This window comes from Poecilia latipinna, unplaced genomic scaffold (genome assembly GCF_001443285.1).
Source record: "Poecilia latipinna isolate Pla-1442-1.1 unplaced genomic scaffold, P_latipinna-1.0 Scaffold2166, whole genome shotgun sequence".
Taxonomy (NCBI): Eukaryota; Metazoa; Chordata; class Actinopteri; order Cyprinodontiformes; family Poeciliidae; genus Poecilia; species Poecilia latipinna.
This window is the reverse complement of record NW_015114782.1, coordinates 56,431-73,537: the sequence shown is the minus strand read 5'-3', so window position 1 is coordinate 73,537 and position 17,107 is coordinate 56,431. Positions and strand designations below refer to the sequence as shown.

The 17,107-nt window shown below is 37.6% G+C and overlaps 4 protein-coding genes across 12 annotated transcripts in view; 1 reads left to right on the top strand and 3 right to left on the bottom strand.

Moving 5' to 3' along the window:
• The window catches only part of LOC106936537 (C-C motif chemokine 26-like), an 8,035-nt gene extending 5,812 nt beyond the window's left edge, over positions 1-2,223 (bottom strand). Inside the window, exon 1 of the mRNA XM_015017609.1 lies at positions 2,016-2,223. Within this exon, the coding sequence (XP_014873095.1) occupies positions 2,016-2,076 (61 nt within the window). The 5' untranslated portion in view covers positions 2,077-2,223. The remainder of the gene's footprint in view (positions 1-2,015) is intronic.
• Positions 2,224-8,451: 6,228 nt separating this feature from the next.
• Positions 8,452-9,149, bottom strand: LOC106936536 (C-C motif chemokine 4-like). The gene is made up of 3 exons (XM_015017608.1): positions 8,977-9,149; positions 8,774-8,900; positions 8,452-8,674 (listed from the first exon to the last, which is right to left on the bottom strand). Exons 1-3 carry the CDS (start codon positions 9,038-9,040, stop codon positions 8,566-8,568), a joined length of 300 nt encoding a protein of 99 aa, XP_014873094.1. The 5' UTR covers positions 9,041-9,149; the 3' UTR covers positions 8,452-8,565.
• A 2,508-nt stretch (positions 9,150-11,657) lies between these two features.
• On the bottom strand, positions 11,658-12,748 carry LOC106936541 (C-C motif chemokine 4-like). 2 transcript variants are annotated; one of them, XM_015017626.1, is made up of 4 exons: positions 12,449-12,748; positions 12,191-12,346; positions 11,988-12,114; positions 11,658-11,890 (listed from the first exon to the last, which is right to left on the bottom strand). In XM_015017626.1, exons 1-4 carry the CDS (start codon positions 12,528-12,530, stop codon positions 11,782-11,784), a joined length of 474 nt encoding a protein of 157 aa, XP_014873112.1. In that variant the 5' UTR covers positions 12,531-12,748; the 3' UTR covers positions 11,658-11,781. The 2 variants fall into 2 exon arrangements, with proteins under 2 accessions (XP_014873112.1, XP_014873111.1); XM_015017625.1 differs by having other exon boundaries at positions 12,465-12,736.
• Positions 12,749-12,821: 73 nt separating this feature from the next.
• The window catches only part of anln2 (anillin, actin binding protein 2), a 17,559-nt gene continuing 13,273 nt past the window's right edge, over positions 12,822-17,107 (top strand). For 4 of the 8 annotated variants that reach the window (XM_015017624.1, XM_015017618.1, XM_015017622.1 and 1 more), the window contains exons 1-8: positions 12,822-12,878; positions 14,021-14,111; positions 14,208-14,375; positions 14,620-14,703; positions 15,043-15,227; positions 15,396-15,488; positions 15,780-15,869; positions 16,383-16,467. In XM_015017624.1, the coding sequence (XP_014873110.1) occupies positions 12,837-12,878; positions 14,021-14,111; positions 14,208-14,375; positions 14,620-14,703; positions 15,043-15,227; positions 15,396-15,488; positions 15,780-15,869; positions 16,383-16,467 (838 nt within the window). In that variant the 5' untranslated portion in view covers positions 12,822-12,836. Of the gene's footprint in view, positions 12,879-12,913; positions 13,253-14,020; positions 14,112-14,207; positions 14,376-14,619; positions 14,704-15,042; positions 15,228-15,395; positions 15,489-15,779; positions 15,870-16,382; positions 16,468-17,107 lie in introns of those variants that run through there. The other 4 variants (XM_015017620.1, XM_015017619.1, XM_015017621.1 and 1 more) reach the window with 4 other exon arrangements.

The following is a 17,107-nucleotide window of genomic DNA, read 5'->3' as shown; positions in this document are numbered from 1 at the left end:
ATATATATATATTGTATATATTTTATTCAAATATTGTGCTTTATCCATAGGACCTGTTCTGTCCCTATTCTCAAGAATCCCTGATAAATCATGACCTCCTGTAACTGCGTTTTTTGTTGTTTTATGCCGTGAGTAAAATGTTTCCTCAAGTCAGATGCAAACATGTACTCATTAAAACTCTTAAAACCAACATTTATGACCTAATGGACTGGAAATGGAGACCGTTCTCAGGTTGTAATTTTTAATCTAAAATAATTTTTTTTAGAAAACTGCATCTTCCTACATGCCATTTGTGACTTTTCTAGATTATAAAAGAGGAAGTTTTGAAAATGTTTGAAGATGTAGGTCTCCTGTGAAATTAGTTGTATGACCACCACTTGTGAGAACGTTTTTGCGTCAGGATCTTCCTCTGAACAGGTATTACAACCGTGGACGTTTGGAAAGCTTTCCCAATGATACTTCCTGGTTTTGGCTCTGCATGTTTGATTTTAGCAACAAACCCCACATAAAACTTTAATGTTGCCCAACGGTTGGGTATTTGATGCTGGTTTGCTTGGAGTAAATCAATTATTTTAAGAGCATTTCTTAATTCAGCATATGAGGGAAAATTACATCTTCAGACATTTTGACGAATGCAAAATAGGGTTGTACTCATTCCAATTACAGATCTATAAAAAAAAAACTGACCTGCCGATTCCGATTTTGGCCGATACAGATGATTTTGTCGGAAATGTATTATAGCATGTATTATAAATATAGCAAGAAAGTCGCCGAGTTGGCAACAGTGGGGTGAATATTGTTAACTACAAATGTGCAGACTTGACCTGGTGGATTGGTGTGTGAGCTAAACCTCTCTCACAGCAAAGTAAAACCTTTGCCAGTAGATAAGATTAGATAAGATTGGCTTCACGTGTAAGTATCGACCGATCGATTGCCGATCTCACAAAATTAAGAAAACTGACCGATTTATCGGCTGGCCGATTTAATGTGCAACCAACGATCCCTGGTATGTAGAAAGTATAAAAACAGGACATAATAAGAGAGCCGTCCCCGTACCGTGATTCAACAGCCACCATTCTTTGTAGTGTGATTCCACTGGAATACAGTGTTGTATCGCTTGGCCCAAAACAAAGAATCTTGCTTTAATCACTTAAAAAATGTTATTTTGCCTCAGGTCAACGTGTTCTCCAGGCCATACAATCTTTTTCCAACAGTAAAACTAAAACTTGCATTTGATGTTTCTTTTCAATTTCTTGGCTTCATCTAGTTGCTTCAGCACCATCCAAAGCTCTTCATTTGTTTTTGTTTTTTTTGTTTGTTTTTTCCATTTTAAAGCGTTTGAGATAATTTTTAGCTGTGCAATCAATTTCTTCACTTCTGCATATACTTCCTCCTTTCCAAAACAACTTATTAATCAAAGTATTCTGTTTCTCTGATGTGACCCGTTCTACTTAGAGTCTCAGAGAACAATGCAATAAACAATAAATAAATAAGCAGAATCTGAAAAAAAAAACTGAAAATCTTTAAGGAGAATGTCTGATGTATCACTTTGTGAGATCAACCTCAAGTACTGGGATTACTCAGAACAATGATCCAGAGAGACCAAGCTATCAATGAATCAAAATGAAGATTTTGGAGTGGCCTAGTCAAAGTCTGGAATTATAATATAGGTTGTTGGCACTCAAAAATGATTCACTGTGGCTGATTTTAAACAAATCTGTGAGTGAGATTGCGCCACAGTATCTCTGCAGCATAAACATACTAAAAAAATCTATAAAAGACTTATTAGTAGTGACACAGATAATTGGCAATTACATTTTCACATATGACCAGATTGGTTTGTATAGCATTTCTCCTTAAATTAAACCATTCTTTGAAATATGCATTTTGTCTACACTCTGGTTATCTTTCACACTAAAATAATTTTTGAATCAATAAATAAATAAAACAGCAGAAACCCGTGAGTGTTTGCTGGTCGTCGTGTGTGTTGGGGTGCAGAGAGGAGCCAGACTTACGCATCGCATTGCAGCAGTAGACGGCAAACAGCAGCAGCAGTCCCACGGTGAGAGTCTTCATGTTTACTTCTCTTCAAAGGTTGTGGCACGTTTGAAATGATCCATCCTCGAAACCTCGACCTATATTAGCCTGATTGCGCTCAGATCTGCATATTCATGAGCGGATGGGAACTTCTGGAATTCACCAGCCGTCGATGAACTTTGCTTCGAAATCAGGCCAAAGGAAGTTGGGGGATTTGGTGGTGACCCTTTTCCTCAGTACCCGATGTACGCAGCATCTCCATCTAGTGTGTAGTTACATAATGTTTATTCCTGATTGTTTCCACCGTGCAAATCCTTTCTGCACACTAGAGTAAAGAACAGCAGAGTCCGTTTTCCACAAAGTGAAAATCGGCCTTTTTCAGCGAAAAGTTTTTAAGGCCGTCAGTTCACCCTACAATTTAACAGCTTTTAGTACCATCAATGCTACTAAGAGATAAAACAGTTTGTTTTACTGAGATTTGCAAACATTCTCTCCACCTCTGGTTTTCGATTAGGTTGGGACTTTGACAGGGCCACTCCAATATCTTAACTAGTGTTTGTTTTTGTTTTTTTCATGTTTGCTGCTGTCTGGGTTTACGCTTCTATTGATGATCCGTTTCAGTTGACGAATAGTTTTACATTTGACTCCAGGAGGCTTATCACATGGAGTTCATGTTCAATGACTTCAAGGAGGTCGAATAAAACCCCATATCATCACCCCTCCAACACCGTGCTTGACTGTCGCTGTGATCTTGAGCTTGTCTATTTAAACAACATTGTTCCTTTTGTTATTCATTCAGGTTAAGCCAACCACATTCATGCTGCCTTGTTCTTTTTGGAAAGAAGTCTATCCTAGAAGCCAATTTGAACATTAATTGTGCGTGAACAGCGTGAAAAGTCTCACATGATATTTATTTATTGCCGTTTCATGTCTAATTAATGCCAAGTGGACCTCGTTAGACGTCTTCTGGCCTTCATTGAGCTGAATGTGATGCTTTATTGACACCAAGCATAAAGCAGTTTTCAGCAGAAACCATTTCAAATTGATTTTATGACATGTAGCTGTTTTTTATAGCTTGATATTTTTCTTTTTTCTTGTTATTTTTCTGTGTTGTATTTGTTGCTGCCTTTTGGTGAGGACTCCCTTGAAAAAGAGGTTTTTAATCTCCATGATTTTTTTTTTATATCCTGGAAAAGAAAAGACAGCAGTTTGCTCACTGATTGTGTATTTACTTTTGGTTGCTTGAGGTTTAAAAGAATAATCTGAGACACAGATTTCAGTTTACAGACTCCGATATTATAATTAATTTTAATTGAAAGAAATTAGACTCAACGTGTTTCCTGTTACCTTTACTGGAATTAAACATGACAGATAAATTGTCACTGAATTTAAAGTATACTTGAATATTACATTTTTGTCTGATTTTGATCCATCCATTCAGTCTGTGCCTCAAGTGGAAGAGTCTTGGTGTCTAGTTTATTAATGATGAAAATGGAGCAGGAGTTGGAAGGATTAGAGTCAGTTCTGCAGCAGTGTTGTTTTGATGAAGAAGGAACTGAGTGAAGAAATGAAGCTCTCAATTTAACGACTCTTAAAGCCCATCTCCTCCTCACTGAAAAGGCTCAATGGATTTGGTCTGACCTCTGACCCCTGACCAAAAGGGTTCCTGGTCACCTGGATCCTGGAGATTTTTCTGTGAAATCCCACTGACCAGACCCAGAACTCGTTGGAGGGACGACATATCCATGTGAACACGGATCCCCACAAGAAGCTGGACAATCCTGCTGGTGTCAGGGGCTTAAATCCAACGACTTGATCTCAGAAAAGTGGAAAACACATGGTGGAAAATATTCCTTTAAACGTAAAAATGATTAGTTGTAAAGAAGAAAATGGTGTCAACAGTATATAAGCATGTTTGTTTCTATTCATTTCAGTTCAGAAATACTTTATTAAGCAAAGAGGAAATTGCATTTTGTTGAAACTCAATGTATCTGAGGTTTATGTGGACACTGATGGCGGTAGACACAAAGAATCTCCTGTACCTGTCAGTATAGCAGCGGCTCTGAAGACACCTCTGACTGAAGATTATCTATCGTGTTGTTACAGTCTCCTGAAAGAGATGCTGAGTGTGGCCCAGCATGTTATTCATTTTATGAAGTATCCTTCCTCCTGAGGAGTCTCAAGACTGAACAGCAGCGGTCCCAGTGTAGAACCCTGTGGAACCCCAGAAGCTACTCTGGTGTTTGTCAGTCACACATCATTTGAAAATTGAGTCCTCTAGAAGATTTTATTCAGATATGTCCTGATTATGTCCTGATGACGTGGTCAAATGAAAAACTAACATTCAACAGAATTAGCAGTAAAGCTGGATTATAAATAACACACAGCATATCATCTCTGCAACCAAATAATCAACATATGGTGAGAGTGGGTGCTGTCATGGTGTTTCTCTGTCTCATGTAGCAAGTTGTAGTTTGCTTCGCTCCGGCTTTACGGCTCTGATAACATCTAAAAACCAAGATTGTGGGAAAGTACCGATGCTCTGAGTACAATCTTTGACCCCAGCTAATCTTCCATTTATATATCAGTCTTTCCATGTACCTTTCTGCTTAGATAAACTAAAAATGAATCTAAGATGTGGAATATGGATTATGTTCATGAAATCAGATTACGTTTTATCAAAGTTACATTCACTAAAAATGTTTCTGATTTGTTGAAGTGAAATAAAACTTCAGGTTTTACCACCTGCTCTCGTCTTATCTCGACATTTACAATATTACTCAACAAAAGAAGTCAAATATAATTTTTTTCTTTGACCTAGATTCACCCACCTCTTGTTCTGAAAGTGGGCAGCCGGTGTGATTTTTGGTGAAGATAAGGCCTGCAGGCTGCATCAAAACTCAGCAGTTTCTTGCGATGCTATCGGAACAAACCAATGGCTTTTCTGATGTTGATCTCTTTAAGTGGGACAAGGTCAAATGTTAGGATACATTTTCTGCAGCAAGTGCAGTGCAAGGGAAACCTCACTGATTTTTATCTCAATGTGGAAACAGATGCGGTGTGTGTTCGTGCAGAATACCGCTGCAGATCTCTCGATCATCTCTGAGAGAACAGAACGTTTTCAGGTGTGCTGACACTCTAAAATCCCCAGAACCTCAACAAAGATCCTGCATCGTAAAACAAGAGATAAAAAGTTTATGGTAACATTGTTAGACCCTTAATACTTTACAGTTTATACATGCTTTCAAAATTACGTTACAAAATCATGAGTCAATCAATCTCAGACTTGCCATTAAGCAGACATCCCAGTTCAAATACTCTCTGGTTCTGTTGTGATCATCTGCTGGATGATTACATCTTATCTTTTGGTTTTGCTGTGTTTTGTGTTTTTAGTTAATCTTTTACCTCAGTGTTTCACTTTCCCGGTCTTTTGACCATTTTTTCCTCATTTGTTGATCCGCTCTCCTGCGTACCATCCACAAATCAGACTCCCCTGTTTAAATACTCCTTGCTTTAGTTATTCCATGTCCATGAAGCTGTTTAATGTGTTTTCTCTTCATTAAAATTGTCCTGTTTCACTAAATCTGAGTCCGTCTACAATTATTGCTATGACTTATTTGGATTTTCTCCTTGACAATCTGCCTGATTCTTTGTCCTCTTAGTTTTCAGATGTTTCCTTGTCTTTTACTCAGCATGTGACACAACCTACTCACAACAACGTTCTAGATCTTGTTATAACTCATGTCCTGTCTGCAAACACTCTTTCAGTTTGAGACGTACGTTTGTCTAACCACAGTTGTATCTTTTTTACTATGTAAGAGTTTAATCTTTAGGAACTTTCTAAAAGGACTATTTGGAAGTGCAATGTTACCTCTGAAGTGGCTTCCAAATGATATTCCTACAGATATTTTGACATTTTTATTGACTTTATTATGATTCTGTTACTTTGTGACATGAACAAGACTTTTAAGACATTCACCACAAATCCACAGTAAAGAAACAGCATGTCGAAGCATTTCATTAAAAATAAGAGATAAAATGGAGAAAAAGTATTGGAGGACATTTATGTAAAAGCAAATGTATAGCTAGTTAGTGTAGCACCCCACTGCTCCATCACCTGTTCTCAGGGCAGAACTTTAACTCACTTGCGGGGTGGCTACTTGGGTTCGTGATTTTCAGGTAGATACCACGCAGGTTTACCTCATACGAGTAGCATTTACTCCACTACTGTTGTCATTCTGTTACCTTCCCAGTAAAATAATCCAGACATCCACGCACAAAGTTGCTTTTCTTATTTATCTTCAACACACAAACTAACCTGGCTTCTTCTACCCTGAACGGTGGTAGGAATTTAACACATATCAATCTCTATAACCCCTTATATACATTTACAAACATTAACAGTTCTTAAACTTACACCAACTTCCCATTTCAGCATATAACTTCACACACCTTCTCACACAGGGCCCTCACTCTCACACTTACAGTCCAATACCCTTTGACGCTTCCGTTGCCGCCTGTTGATGTTTGAGTTCGCTGAAACGACCGCAGAAGTCCTCGTTACTTTTCCTCTTGTTGGAACCGGGTGGACCAAACGAAACCGGCTCGCTCCGCCGACGTCCTCAAAGTCACCGCTGCTTCGGTCTTGCTGCGTTACTCCAAACACCTGCTCCGCTGCAGTGTCCTCTAATTAGTAGCAGTCCTCATTAACGGGTCCACACTTCCCATTACTCAATTGTGAACTATCCTCCGCGTATAATCTTATTTGTAACTCACCAACTATGTTTAAGACGAATTTTTTGTTTCCTGTATTGTTCCAATCCCTCTTTCTTTTTTTTCTCCCCTCTCTCCTTCTGCTCTCGTTCTCCTCTCCTCTCCCAGAATCCTCTCTCTCTCTCCTTTCTTTCCCTCCGTACACTTCACTTCCCCTCGTAAATCTCAGTAACTCTCAGACATAGGAATTCATCCCTCTCCGTACTCTACAATAGGTAAATCACCGAAATATACATTTATGTAACTCCCTTACCCATTCTTAACCCCAGTTACCTATCAAAAGACATAAACCCCCACGTCTTGTGGTTCTCAAACCCCAGGGCTACATTAGGAAATTACAATACAGCTGTAATAGAAAGAGATTTGTATTTTTCCACACTGATTTAAAACAATAAAATAATCAAAGAACTCATTTCAGACAAAACTATTTCCACGTCTCCAGTGTGTAAATCCCCCCACCTCCCATCAGACGTGAAATCCAGAAATCCAGAATATAAGTTTCATTGTAACTTAACAGCAAAGTGGAGACATAAATCTATAAATTCTTCTCAACAAATGAGAAATGTTGCATAATTTCTGAAAACTTTCAGCAGATTTTCAATAAAAGATTTAATTGACATTGTTAATTTGTTGTTTTCCATCGGTGCCATCAAATCCTCTTCTGAGAAGAAGTTCTGTTAAAACCTTAATGTTTGATAAACACAGACTTCTATGTTCCCAGTTTTAGTTTTAGATTTAATCAGTTAAATCATTTCCTCATTGATAAACAGATATCTGAACATTTCTAGTTCACTCAGACCACAAACACGTGGATCTGAACAAAATGTTTGCTATAATTCCTGGTTATTCCACCAAAATATTGATTTCTGAACTCTTCCTGATTTAAACACTGATTTAAAACATTAGTGTTTTTTTTATTTATTTTTTTTATTAATATGAGCTTGTGTTTTGGATTGGTTTGGATTAGTTTGGTTTTTATGCATTATTTGAGCTCTGAAATCACTGCATCTGTTTTGTTTCTTTGATCATTTTTCATTTTCTGTTACTAAATACAAAATTTTTGCTTGGAATTTCGAATACATGCTGTCAGTAATTCATAGTGTAAATGAAAAGTCTTCATTTTACTCAAACATACACCCTATGAGAAGAAAAATAAGAGAAACTGATCATTTTAAATGGCCTCTTAATTTTTTCCAGAGCTGTATATTTATGGGATCTGTTAGTTTTGTAAAGGACCTTATATTATAACTTAATGTATCATGGCTAGTTGTGATTTTAACACTCAAACTCAGGCTAAAACACACATTGTAACATGAGAAAATATATATTTTTCAGTCTAATGTATAAATGTAGACAGATTTTTTTCTTTTTGGATTTTGTTGACTTTGCTGTCATAATTTTTTGGATCTTTACTTGATTTTCTTGATTTTCAGTTTCTGATCCCAGTTTTTCATTTGTTTTCATTCTGTGTCAATTTCTCGTTTCCCCTCAGCTCTTCCAGTCCTGCCCTCCATACGTTTAATGGTTCCAGATAATCCAGATTTACCTCCCAACGCATGTTGTAGTTGTCAGAAACTCAAACACTGACTGTAAAGTTTAACATCAGCAAAAGACACAAAAGACAACGCCAGGTCAAAAATGTCTGAGCATTCACTTGTTGAAGTTTATTTAAATACAAAACAAATTAAAGCTTATTTATTCCAAAAACAACAGGCATTTCCATAATGCATTGCACATAAATACAGTTCAGGATCTTCATTTTTGCTGGCCGCTGCCTTCAGAGTTGATCAGTCGATTGTAAGCCTCCTCAACCCACCCAGTGGACGATCTGAAGCAGATCAGTCGTCCCTTCACAGTCTCTACTCTGCAAATTGAAAAATCAAAAAAAGAAATCAGTTTTTATCCTCTTTGCACCTGAAATCCAGTTTCTACGTCTTGTTGAAAAAATAAAAAGCAAACTCACATGAATCCTTGTTTTATGCAGGAGCTGTGGGTCTTTGTTATGTCCACAATCCTTTTTGCTGGTACTCTGTTGTTGCTGAATTGGTCACAACAGGTTACAGGACCTGTGTTGAACTGTACTCCCTGAGCTGTGAGGAAAGCAAAACGAGTCAGTATGAAAATATCAAATGTGTTCAAATTAAAGATCAAACAGAGATCACTCACGCATGGCGTCGCAGCAGCAGGCGATGAGCAGCAGCATTCCTACGGACAGGCAGAGAGTCTTCATGATGCTGTTGGTGGAAGATGATGAAGGCGATGATGTCCTGTTGCTTCTCGTTTTGCTATGATTGTGACTGAGCTCTGCTACGCTTATAAATCCTGTTCAATGGGGAAACCGAAATTTTTTTTTTTTTTTTTGAGGTGGCAATTTTTCCAATCTAAAATTGCCTGCAAAAAAATTCTTAATGGTTAAAAAAAGAATCCATTTCACAGGGGAGAAAAAGTTAAACCGCTGCTGCTCAGTTTCACAACGTCACCAAAGTCACTGACCACAGATGGGTTGCAGAGATAAAGATCTGGCATGACACTTTACTCAGCATTTGTCTTTGTATTTTTCCTGGAAGCTGTATCTGTAAAGATGAAGTATATCACACCTTCAGTATTTTGAAACCGACGTTTTTATACAGAGCAGAATCACGTCTAGATGCCACTTTATTTGAACCCATTGGTTGATTTTTAATGGCTTTCGGTCTTGTGCAAATTCAGCAACACTTTGTATCACCGCCCCGTCCAAATCCAAGTTAACCGAAGTTGAGTGCTCACTGTGGAGGCTGTGGCAGAGTCAAAGTATCAGGGGTGCTGTGGTGGCGCCGGGGCAACGCACAATCCACGTATTGAGCCCTTAGTCATCATAGTGGTGGTCACAGGTTCAATTCCCAGGCTCGTGACATTTGCTGTGTGTCTTTACCCTCTACTTTCAAATAAAGTCCACAAGAGCCAACCAAAACCTTTAAAAAAATATATGATATTTCACTGACCCTTGACCTTTTATTACTTTCTTGGGTATCTTATATCTCCATCGTGGAGCACAGGATCATAGTGACATGAGCTGAAAGGAATGTATTAAAGTTCTTGAACGTAAATGGAAAACTGTTTGAGGTTGAAGGTTATTATTTTACATTATTTTGTGTCAAACACAAAATAATTGACGTCAATCTAGGCACATTTCTAAGGTTTTGGGATTCAAAAGGGGTTTGACCAAAAAGATCACTTAGGTCAAAAGAATATATATATATATATCCTGATGATGGTAACGATGTTTTGAGGATTGACAAGATAAAAGGCTAACTTTTTGGAAGATGCAAGTCCTGTTACATCTGGCATAAAACGAAAACGAACATCAAGAACCGTGAATGCTGCCATCTACCAGAAAGTCCTGATGGAGAATATTCTGACATCAGTTTGTGACCTCAAGCTGAAACACTAAGATTAGGCAGAAGAACAACAATCCAAAGAGCAGCAGTAACTCCATTTTTGTTGGAAAGAAAAAAATAAATGTATGTTTGGAGAGGCCTAGTCAAAGTCCAGCCTTAAATCTAGTCCAAAAGTAATATCATTTCATTTCAATGTGGCTGAAATGAAACAATTCTGCAACAAAAAGTGGGTCAAAGTTTATGCACAGTAAAAGACTCAATATCAGTCATCACCAGCATTTGATGCTATTATTATTGCCATGAATAAAATTAAATTAAATTAAATTAAATTAAATTAAAGTAAAGTAAAGTAAAGTAAAGTAAAGTAAAGTAAAGTAAAATAAAATAAAATAAAATAAAATAAAATAAAATAAAATAAAATAAAATAAAATAAAATAAAATAGAATAGAATATACTTTATTGATCCTTAAGGGGAAATTGTTTATCGGTCAACAAGCTACTCCATCCAAATTGTTAAATATTAATAGTACAAACATAACCACAAGCAATAAAATGTATTATATAAATATATACATTTTTATGTATAAGAACTTATATATATGAATAAAATAAATATGTAAGTAAATAAATAAAATAACAAGCCTGCACATGCAACTATAAATAATCTATAAATGAGTGCCGAGAACATCAGATTTAAGTTACTCAGATTTACTCAGATTACAAGGGTGGCAGTACTAATTAGGAAACCAATTTCATTTTAATATAAGTTTGATATAGGTTTGTTTAGATAGCTTCTTTAAATCAAATAAATTTTATATCTACCCAGTCTATCTGTCTGAAATCACTAAAAGGGAATTATTTTAAATGCTTAAAATAATCTATCTCCTATTTATTTTTGAGTAGGTGTACTAGCCCTTTAAAAACGAAAACTTAAGTCAGGGCATTAGTCATTGTCTGGTTTATGACTGTAAAAATTTCCATATTATAGTGGGTCTGCATGTAATTCTAAGAAAGCTATGGCCAGACACAATGTTATTTTTAAAATTAGAAAGTCAGAGTTCACAGTTTCAATGGCTGCTGGATTATTAATATAAACTGAAAAGTTCTGTGTGGAAACGCACCATGATTCAGTTCCTCTGTCTATGCAAATCTGTTTGCAAACAGAGAGATGAGGGAAACTTTGATCTCATCTCTGCTGCGAGATGAGATCAGAGATAAGACTGTCGCCGCAACATATTTAGATTGCAGCTTTCACACTTATGTCAGTGCAGGAAAGTCGCAGCTCGTTGTTCAAAGGGACTTTCAGCCCTGCAGCCATGCTACAGTTAAACCGATCAATACGATAGATAGATAGATAGATAGATAGATAGATAGATAGATAGATAGATAGATAGATAGATAGATAGATAGATAGATAGATAGATAGATAGATAAAGTTGTTTAACAAAAGACACAAAAGACAACGCCAGGTCAAAAATGTCTGAGCATTCACTTGTTGAAGTTTAATTTAAATACAAAACAAATTAAAGCTTATTTATTCCAAAAACAACAGGCATTTCCATAATGCATTGCACATAAATACAGTTCAGGATCTTCATTGTTGCAGATTGATGCCTTCAGAGTTGATCATTCGATTGTAAGCCTCCTCAACCCACCCAGTGGACGATCTGAAGCAGATCAGTCGTCCCTTCACAGTCTCTACCCTGCAAATTATAAAAACAAAAGGAAATAAGTTTTTATCCTCTTTCCACCTGAAGTCCAGTTTCTTAATTTTGTTGAAAAAATAAAAAGCAAACTCACATGAATCCTTGTTTTATGCAGGAGCTGTGGGTCTTTGTTATGTCCACAATCCTTTTTGCTGGTACTCTGTTGTTGCTGAATTGGTCACAACAGGTTACAGGACCTGTGTTGAACTGTACTCCCTGAGCTGTGAGGAAAGCAAAACGAGTCAGTATGAAAATATCAAATGTGTTCAAATTAAAGATCAAACAGAGATCACTCACGCCTGGCGTCGCAACAGCAGGCGATGAGCAGCAGCATTCCTACGGACAGGCAGAGAGTCTTCATGATGCTGTTGGTGGAAGATGATGAAGGCGATGATGTCCTGTTGCTTCTCGTTTTGCTATGATTGTGACTGAGCTCTGCTACGCTTATAAATCCTGTTCATAGAATAGTTAATGGTTAAAAAAAAATCCATTCCACAGAGGAGAAAAAGTTAAACTGGTGCTGCTCAGTTTCACAACATCACTAAAGTCACTGACCACTGAAGTCACTGACCACTGGGTTGCAGAGATAAAGATCTTCCAGAAGGACTTTGCTCAGCATTTGTCTTTGTGTTTTCATGGAAATTGAATCTGTAAAGCTGAAGCATATCACACCTTCAGTGGTTTGAAACGGAAGTTTTTATACAGAGTAGAATCATGTCTAGATTAGGTTAGATGGAAAATAGGTGGAAATATGAGAGAAAAATAGTAATCAAATGAAGAGTATCTCTGTTTCCATCCGAGTCTTTATCCAAAATCGACAGCGAAGTTATTTAATACTTATTTTATTATGTATACTAATACATAAGGTGTGCCCACGCCCATTCCTCGAGAGCTGCATCCAGCAGTTTTTAGATGCATCTCTTTCCCAGCACACCTGAATCAAATGAGCTTCTCATCAGGCCTCTGCAGAGCTCAGCGACTGCTGGTGAGGCAATATAGTTTATTTTAGTACAGTGCAATAGCTTGGACCTCTGATTCCAATGTTATTGCAGTACTGATGTTCCTTTTTCGTGTACATAACAGTAAAACATTGATTTGAATTGCTTGTTTAATTGTTATGTAATGAAATACAGGTCTCCGACATTGTTTGATGACAAAACGTCGAGCTGCGCGGATTGTCAGTATATTACGGTAGGAGGAAGAGTCCATTTGTACGCTCCGCTGACGTCAGAGGACCCGCTGAAATTCAAAGTTGGAGAAGGACGCTGCAACACCTGACGACAAGGAGGCTGTTTTCTCAACTTAATGCAACCTAGGTTTGACCTGAATAGTATATAAGCTTTTTAGGCATATTCTCAGGTAACACACTAACAACTAAGCTGGCTCTTATGTTGAGAAATTCAAGCTTTTTTTCGCTTATAATGTCAACTCGAAGCTAAGCTAACGTTATGATGGCCGACAGTAAATAAGATAGCTCGGTTTAAACACACAACATCTGTTAATGTTGAAAGTCCAACTCTTGATATTATATTTTGTCAACCTAAAGTTAGTTAAAACAGTTGCCACTTAGTTTTGTTTAGGTTTCTTGTGTTGGCTTGAAAACTGTGTGAGTCACCTAGCGGAGCAGCTAACAGCAGAACTAGCTACCTGTTTTTACCTGCGTTTCATTTGAAATTTACCTGCAGCGAGTCTGAGCGCTTTGAACTGGGCCTTGTCACGTCTCCTTCCACAAAGGTCTTCTGTGTTTACTGTATGTAGTTATGTTTCATAAAAATATATTTTAAGTCTAATTTGAACAATTGAGGGTTTGTTTTTATTGAACATCAACAGATATGTTGTATATAAACAGCTGAGTACCACATGGTCTGTTCTTCAAGCTAAGCTAACCTCTGATAACCTCAAAAAGCTGTCAGTGTGGTGAGATTGATGCAATTGCTTTTTTGATCTGTGTTCATGTGTCAACATCTGATTGTATGTTATGATTTTGCATTGTTTAGCAACTGGAAAAGTACTGAATGAAACTTTTTAAGCAAAGTTGTTTAATGTGTGTTTTGTTATAGTTGACTCTGCTTTCATATTTGGAGAGAAGAAAACCTTCGACATGGTTGTTTTTGTGTCTGTTTTTAGTTCATCATGGAAGCTGGGCAGGAAAATGGCAGCAATGTCACTCTAAAGAGGCCTCTGTCAGACACTGAAGACAACAATGTCCCTGCAGCAGGTGTGCTTTTGACACCATTTACTACAACGTTAAGAACCGAGTCTTTATATTTGTACTGTGCCAATCTTTAGCAAGCATTTGTTTTTGCTGTTTCAGATGTAAAAGATGGACTGAAGCGGCGGCGTCTGGAAGCGGCTGGACAGGAGAACCGGAGTCCTGAGCCGTCCTCATCTGGACGCCTAGCGGAGTTCCAGGCAAAACCGGACACACCAGTGATCCCGTCGGTCCGTTCACGAGTCCAGCTGCTCACCCAGAGAAAAGACGGTAACTTCATCTAGAACTGCTGACGTTGGCACGCTTATGTTGCTTACGTAAACTCCAACCTTAGATTGAATCACGAATAAAAATCACATCTGCCTTCAATTATTACTGATGATTTCCTGTTGGAATCAAGTCTGACTGTAATTATAGAAAGATATGTTGATGATATTTGTCAAGATGTTGCTGAATTGTTGTGGTAATGCTGGCATCACACTGCACTTCGTAATGGTGAATGTTTTGTTTTTAGGTTTTTTTGCACAGCGTTCTTTCTCTCATCCGGGAAATGAAGGCCCATCGGTTTCCAGCAAGGGTGTCGGTGAGCATCTTCTCGGTAAGGATGCAAATGAGATCACACCTTTACACTCGTCTGTAGAGGAAGTATTATCTCTGTGCTCTGGGGGAAATTATTTCTTTTTAATTTTTATAAGTAAAGAAAGCAGAACTAATTGCATCACTGCTTTCTTAGAAAATGGGGTTGTTTTATTGCCAGGTCAATAAGAATGTCAAATAAATGAATAAAAGTGAATTATAAATGCTCTGAATATTATTTTGGAAATGGTTTAAACCAAAGAAAGTGTTTTTTGAAGCAGTTTTGTAGGCTAAGTAACTATTTATTTGAAACATTGGTCAAGAGTCAGCATCTTGGCTGCTTTTATTATTATTTTTCCAGGTGAGGAAGAATTTCATCAACGGCTGGAGCGTTTTAAGGCACCAGCCTCTCAGGCCGACACCACCCAAACACCGAGCCCTGCCAGCTCCTGCCTACGGCCCCGCTCTGGCTTCGTGTCTGGCATTCAGCAGAAACTGCAGTGCACAACGACGCCCAGCTCCAAACAGGCTTCCATCATACGCCAGGTCAGTTCTACTGCTGCTGCAGATACTGGGTCTGTCTGTACGTCTTTGATGTTTGAGTTTGCCTGTTTTTCATCATAAAAGGACTGGCAGTCTGAATAATGAAGTTATAAAGGCTTGTTGGCAGAATCTGAATGTTTTTCTAGCTTTTATTATTTTCCTTTTAATCAGGAACGGGAGCTGGAGTTAAACCAGCTGCCTTTCCAGCCAATCAGTAAGAACGCTTGGCTGAAAAGATGCAGCTCAGATTCCTCAATAACTCAGGTGGGTTTGCGGCTTCAGTCCCATTTATCAGGAGTAATTTTATTTAAATTATAGTTTATGGGTTTGATTGAACCTGTTTGGAAGCTTTACTCCTTTAATTGATCCATTTTAACAAACTTTCAGTTGAGTTTTTCACCAAAAGCCTTTTCTGATTCTATTAAATGACCATTAACACACTTTATAGCACTTTCCTCTATCTTTTTTACTGTTTATTTTTAGAAATTTGCTTGCTGCGTTTGTGGTTGACTCTTAACATTTGCTTTCTGTATTACTTTATTAAACCATTAAAAGGGAGGGCCTCCTGCTGGCTGCTCTTCCCCCTCCTCATGGGTTCCTGTGTCTAAAAGGACATTTTGTTGGCCTCCCATTCAGCCGTGGGATGTGAGTCTGTGATTTAAATGTAACTTCACTGACTGGCCACCTTTTGCACTTTTAACACGTGGGTAAAATGTGGAGTGATGCACATCAAGTTGGATTTAAAAAGGTCACCTCTTGGGTGATGTGGTAGTGAAGGGGTTTAAGCACAACCCACATATGGTGGCTTTAGTCGCAGGTTCGCTTCTCGGCCTGGTGACCTTTGCCGTATGTCTTCCCCCTTCTTTTTTACTCACTTTCCTGTCGATCCATTATCAAATAAAGGTCAATAAAACTTAAAAAAAAAAAAAAAGATCACCTCTTCAGGATTTTACATTCTTTCAGCTTTGACACAAACCTTTGGGACAGTTGTGTGGTTTGGGGAACATCATTTCTTTCTTACACAAATGCATATTCAAACAGTTTTGACTTGCATTTTTGACATTTGTTTACCTGAATATCACAACAACCCTTCCTCTTGTATCCTGATGTCAATACTCTTTTATTTATTTATTTATTTATTTATTTTTTCTTCAACAGGTTCCTGGAGACGTTGAGATGAAAGATGGAAGTTTTACTGAAATGTTGACATCTGTGGCTACGACACCTTCTGGAAATATGGCGGGTAAGAGCATTGACTGAACTTGTTAGTCTTGAAGAAATCCTAGAATTGAATTCAAGGATCTGAATGAGGATAACTAAACTTTAGTTTGAGTCTCAGGCTAAATAAAACATGATAAATTTCTCTGCTCTAAGACTACAATAGAAAAAGTGGACATTGTGACAGTATTGCTGTGACCGTACAGAAGGCGACTAACTCTGTTTTCATTTGGAGTTTCTTTATCACGATGTCCCCACTGCTCTCCCTTTATTTCTGGTCATGTTGCTCACTAAAGACAACAATTTGTGGACAGTGAGAGTGTTTGAGTTGCCAAATATGTTTTTAAGGGAATGGCATCTGAAAATTTCTACCCTTCCAGTAAAAATTTTTTTTTAAAAATCTTAAATCTGTTAAAGGTTAATGTAACAATGTATGAAATATTGTTTTTGAAAGACCAGGTTTTGCCCCCTTATTTTAACAGATTTGACTAAATTATGCTGATTTGACATTCCTTTGCATTTGTTTTGTCAAATTCACAAATTTGACTTTTCACGACTCCAAATATAGTAGATTCCCTTCCTCTGAAAGGAAACAAGTTTTCCAGTTTCCTTTCAGAGAAAATTCAAAAGATCAGAGGATCAATCTGCACATCCACTCCAAAACC

What these genes read in the sequence shown, in the direction of transcription:
- LOC106936536 (XM_015017608.1), bottom strand. Translation starts at nt 9,040, where the DNA reads ATGAAGACTCTCTGCCTGTCCGTAGGAATGCTGCTGCTCATCGCCTGC. An exon ending in CTGCTGCTGCGACGCCATGC is followed by an intron (nt 8,901 to 8,976) that starts GTGAGTGATCTC and finishes CTTTCCTCACAG; the next exon opens with CTCAGGGAGTACAGTTCAAC. An exon ending in TGCATAAAACAAGGATTCAT is followed by an intron (nt 8,675 to 8,773) that starts GTGAGTTTGCTT and finishes TTCAATTTGCAG; the next exon opens with AGTAGAGACTGTGAAGGGAC.
- LOC106936541 (XM_015017625.1), bottom strand. Translation starts at nt 12,558, where the DNA reads ATGCTTCAGCTTTACAGATTCAATTTCCATGAAAACACAAAGACAAAT. An exon ending in TTTATCTCTGCAACCCAGTG is followed by an intron (nt 12,347 to 12,464) that starts GTCAGTGACTTC and finishes TTCTATGAACAG; the next exon opens with GATTTATAAGCGTAGCAGAG. An exon ending in CTGCTGTTGCGACGCCAGGC is followed by an intron (nt 12,115 to 12,190) that starts GTGAGTGATCTC and finishes CTTTCCTCACAG; the next exon opens with CTCAGGGAGTACAGTTCAAC.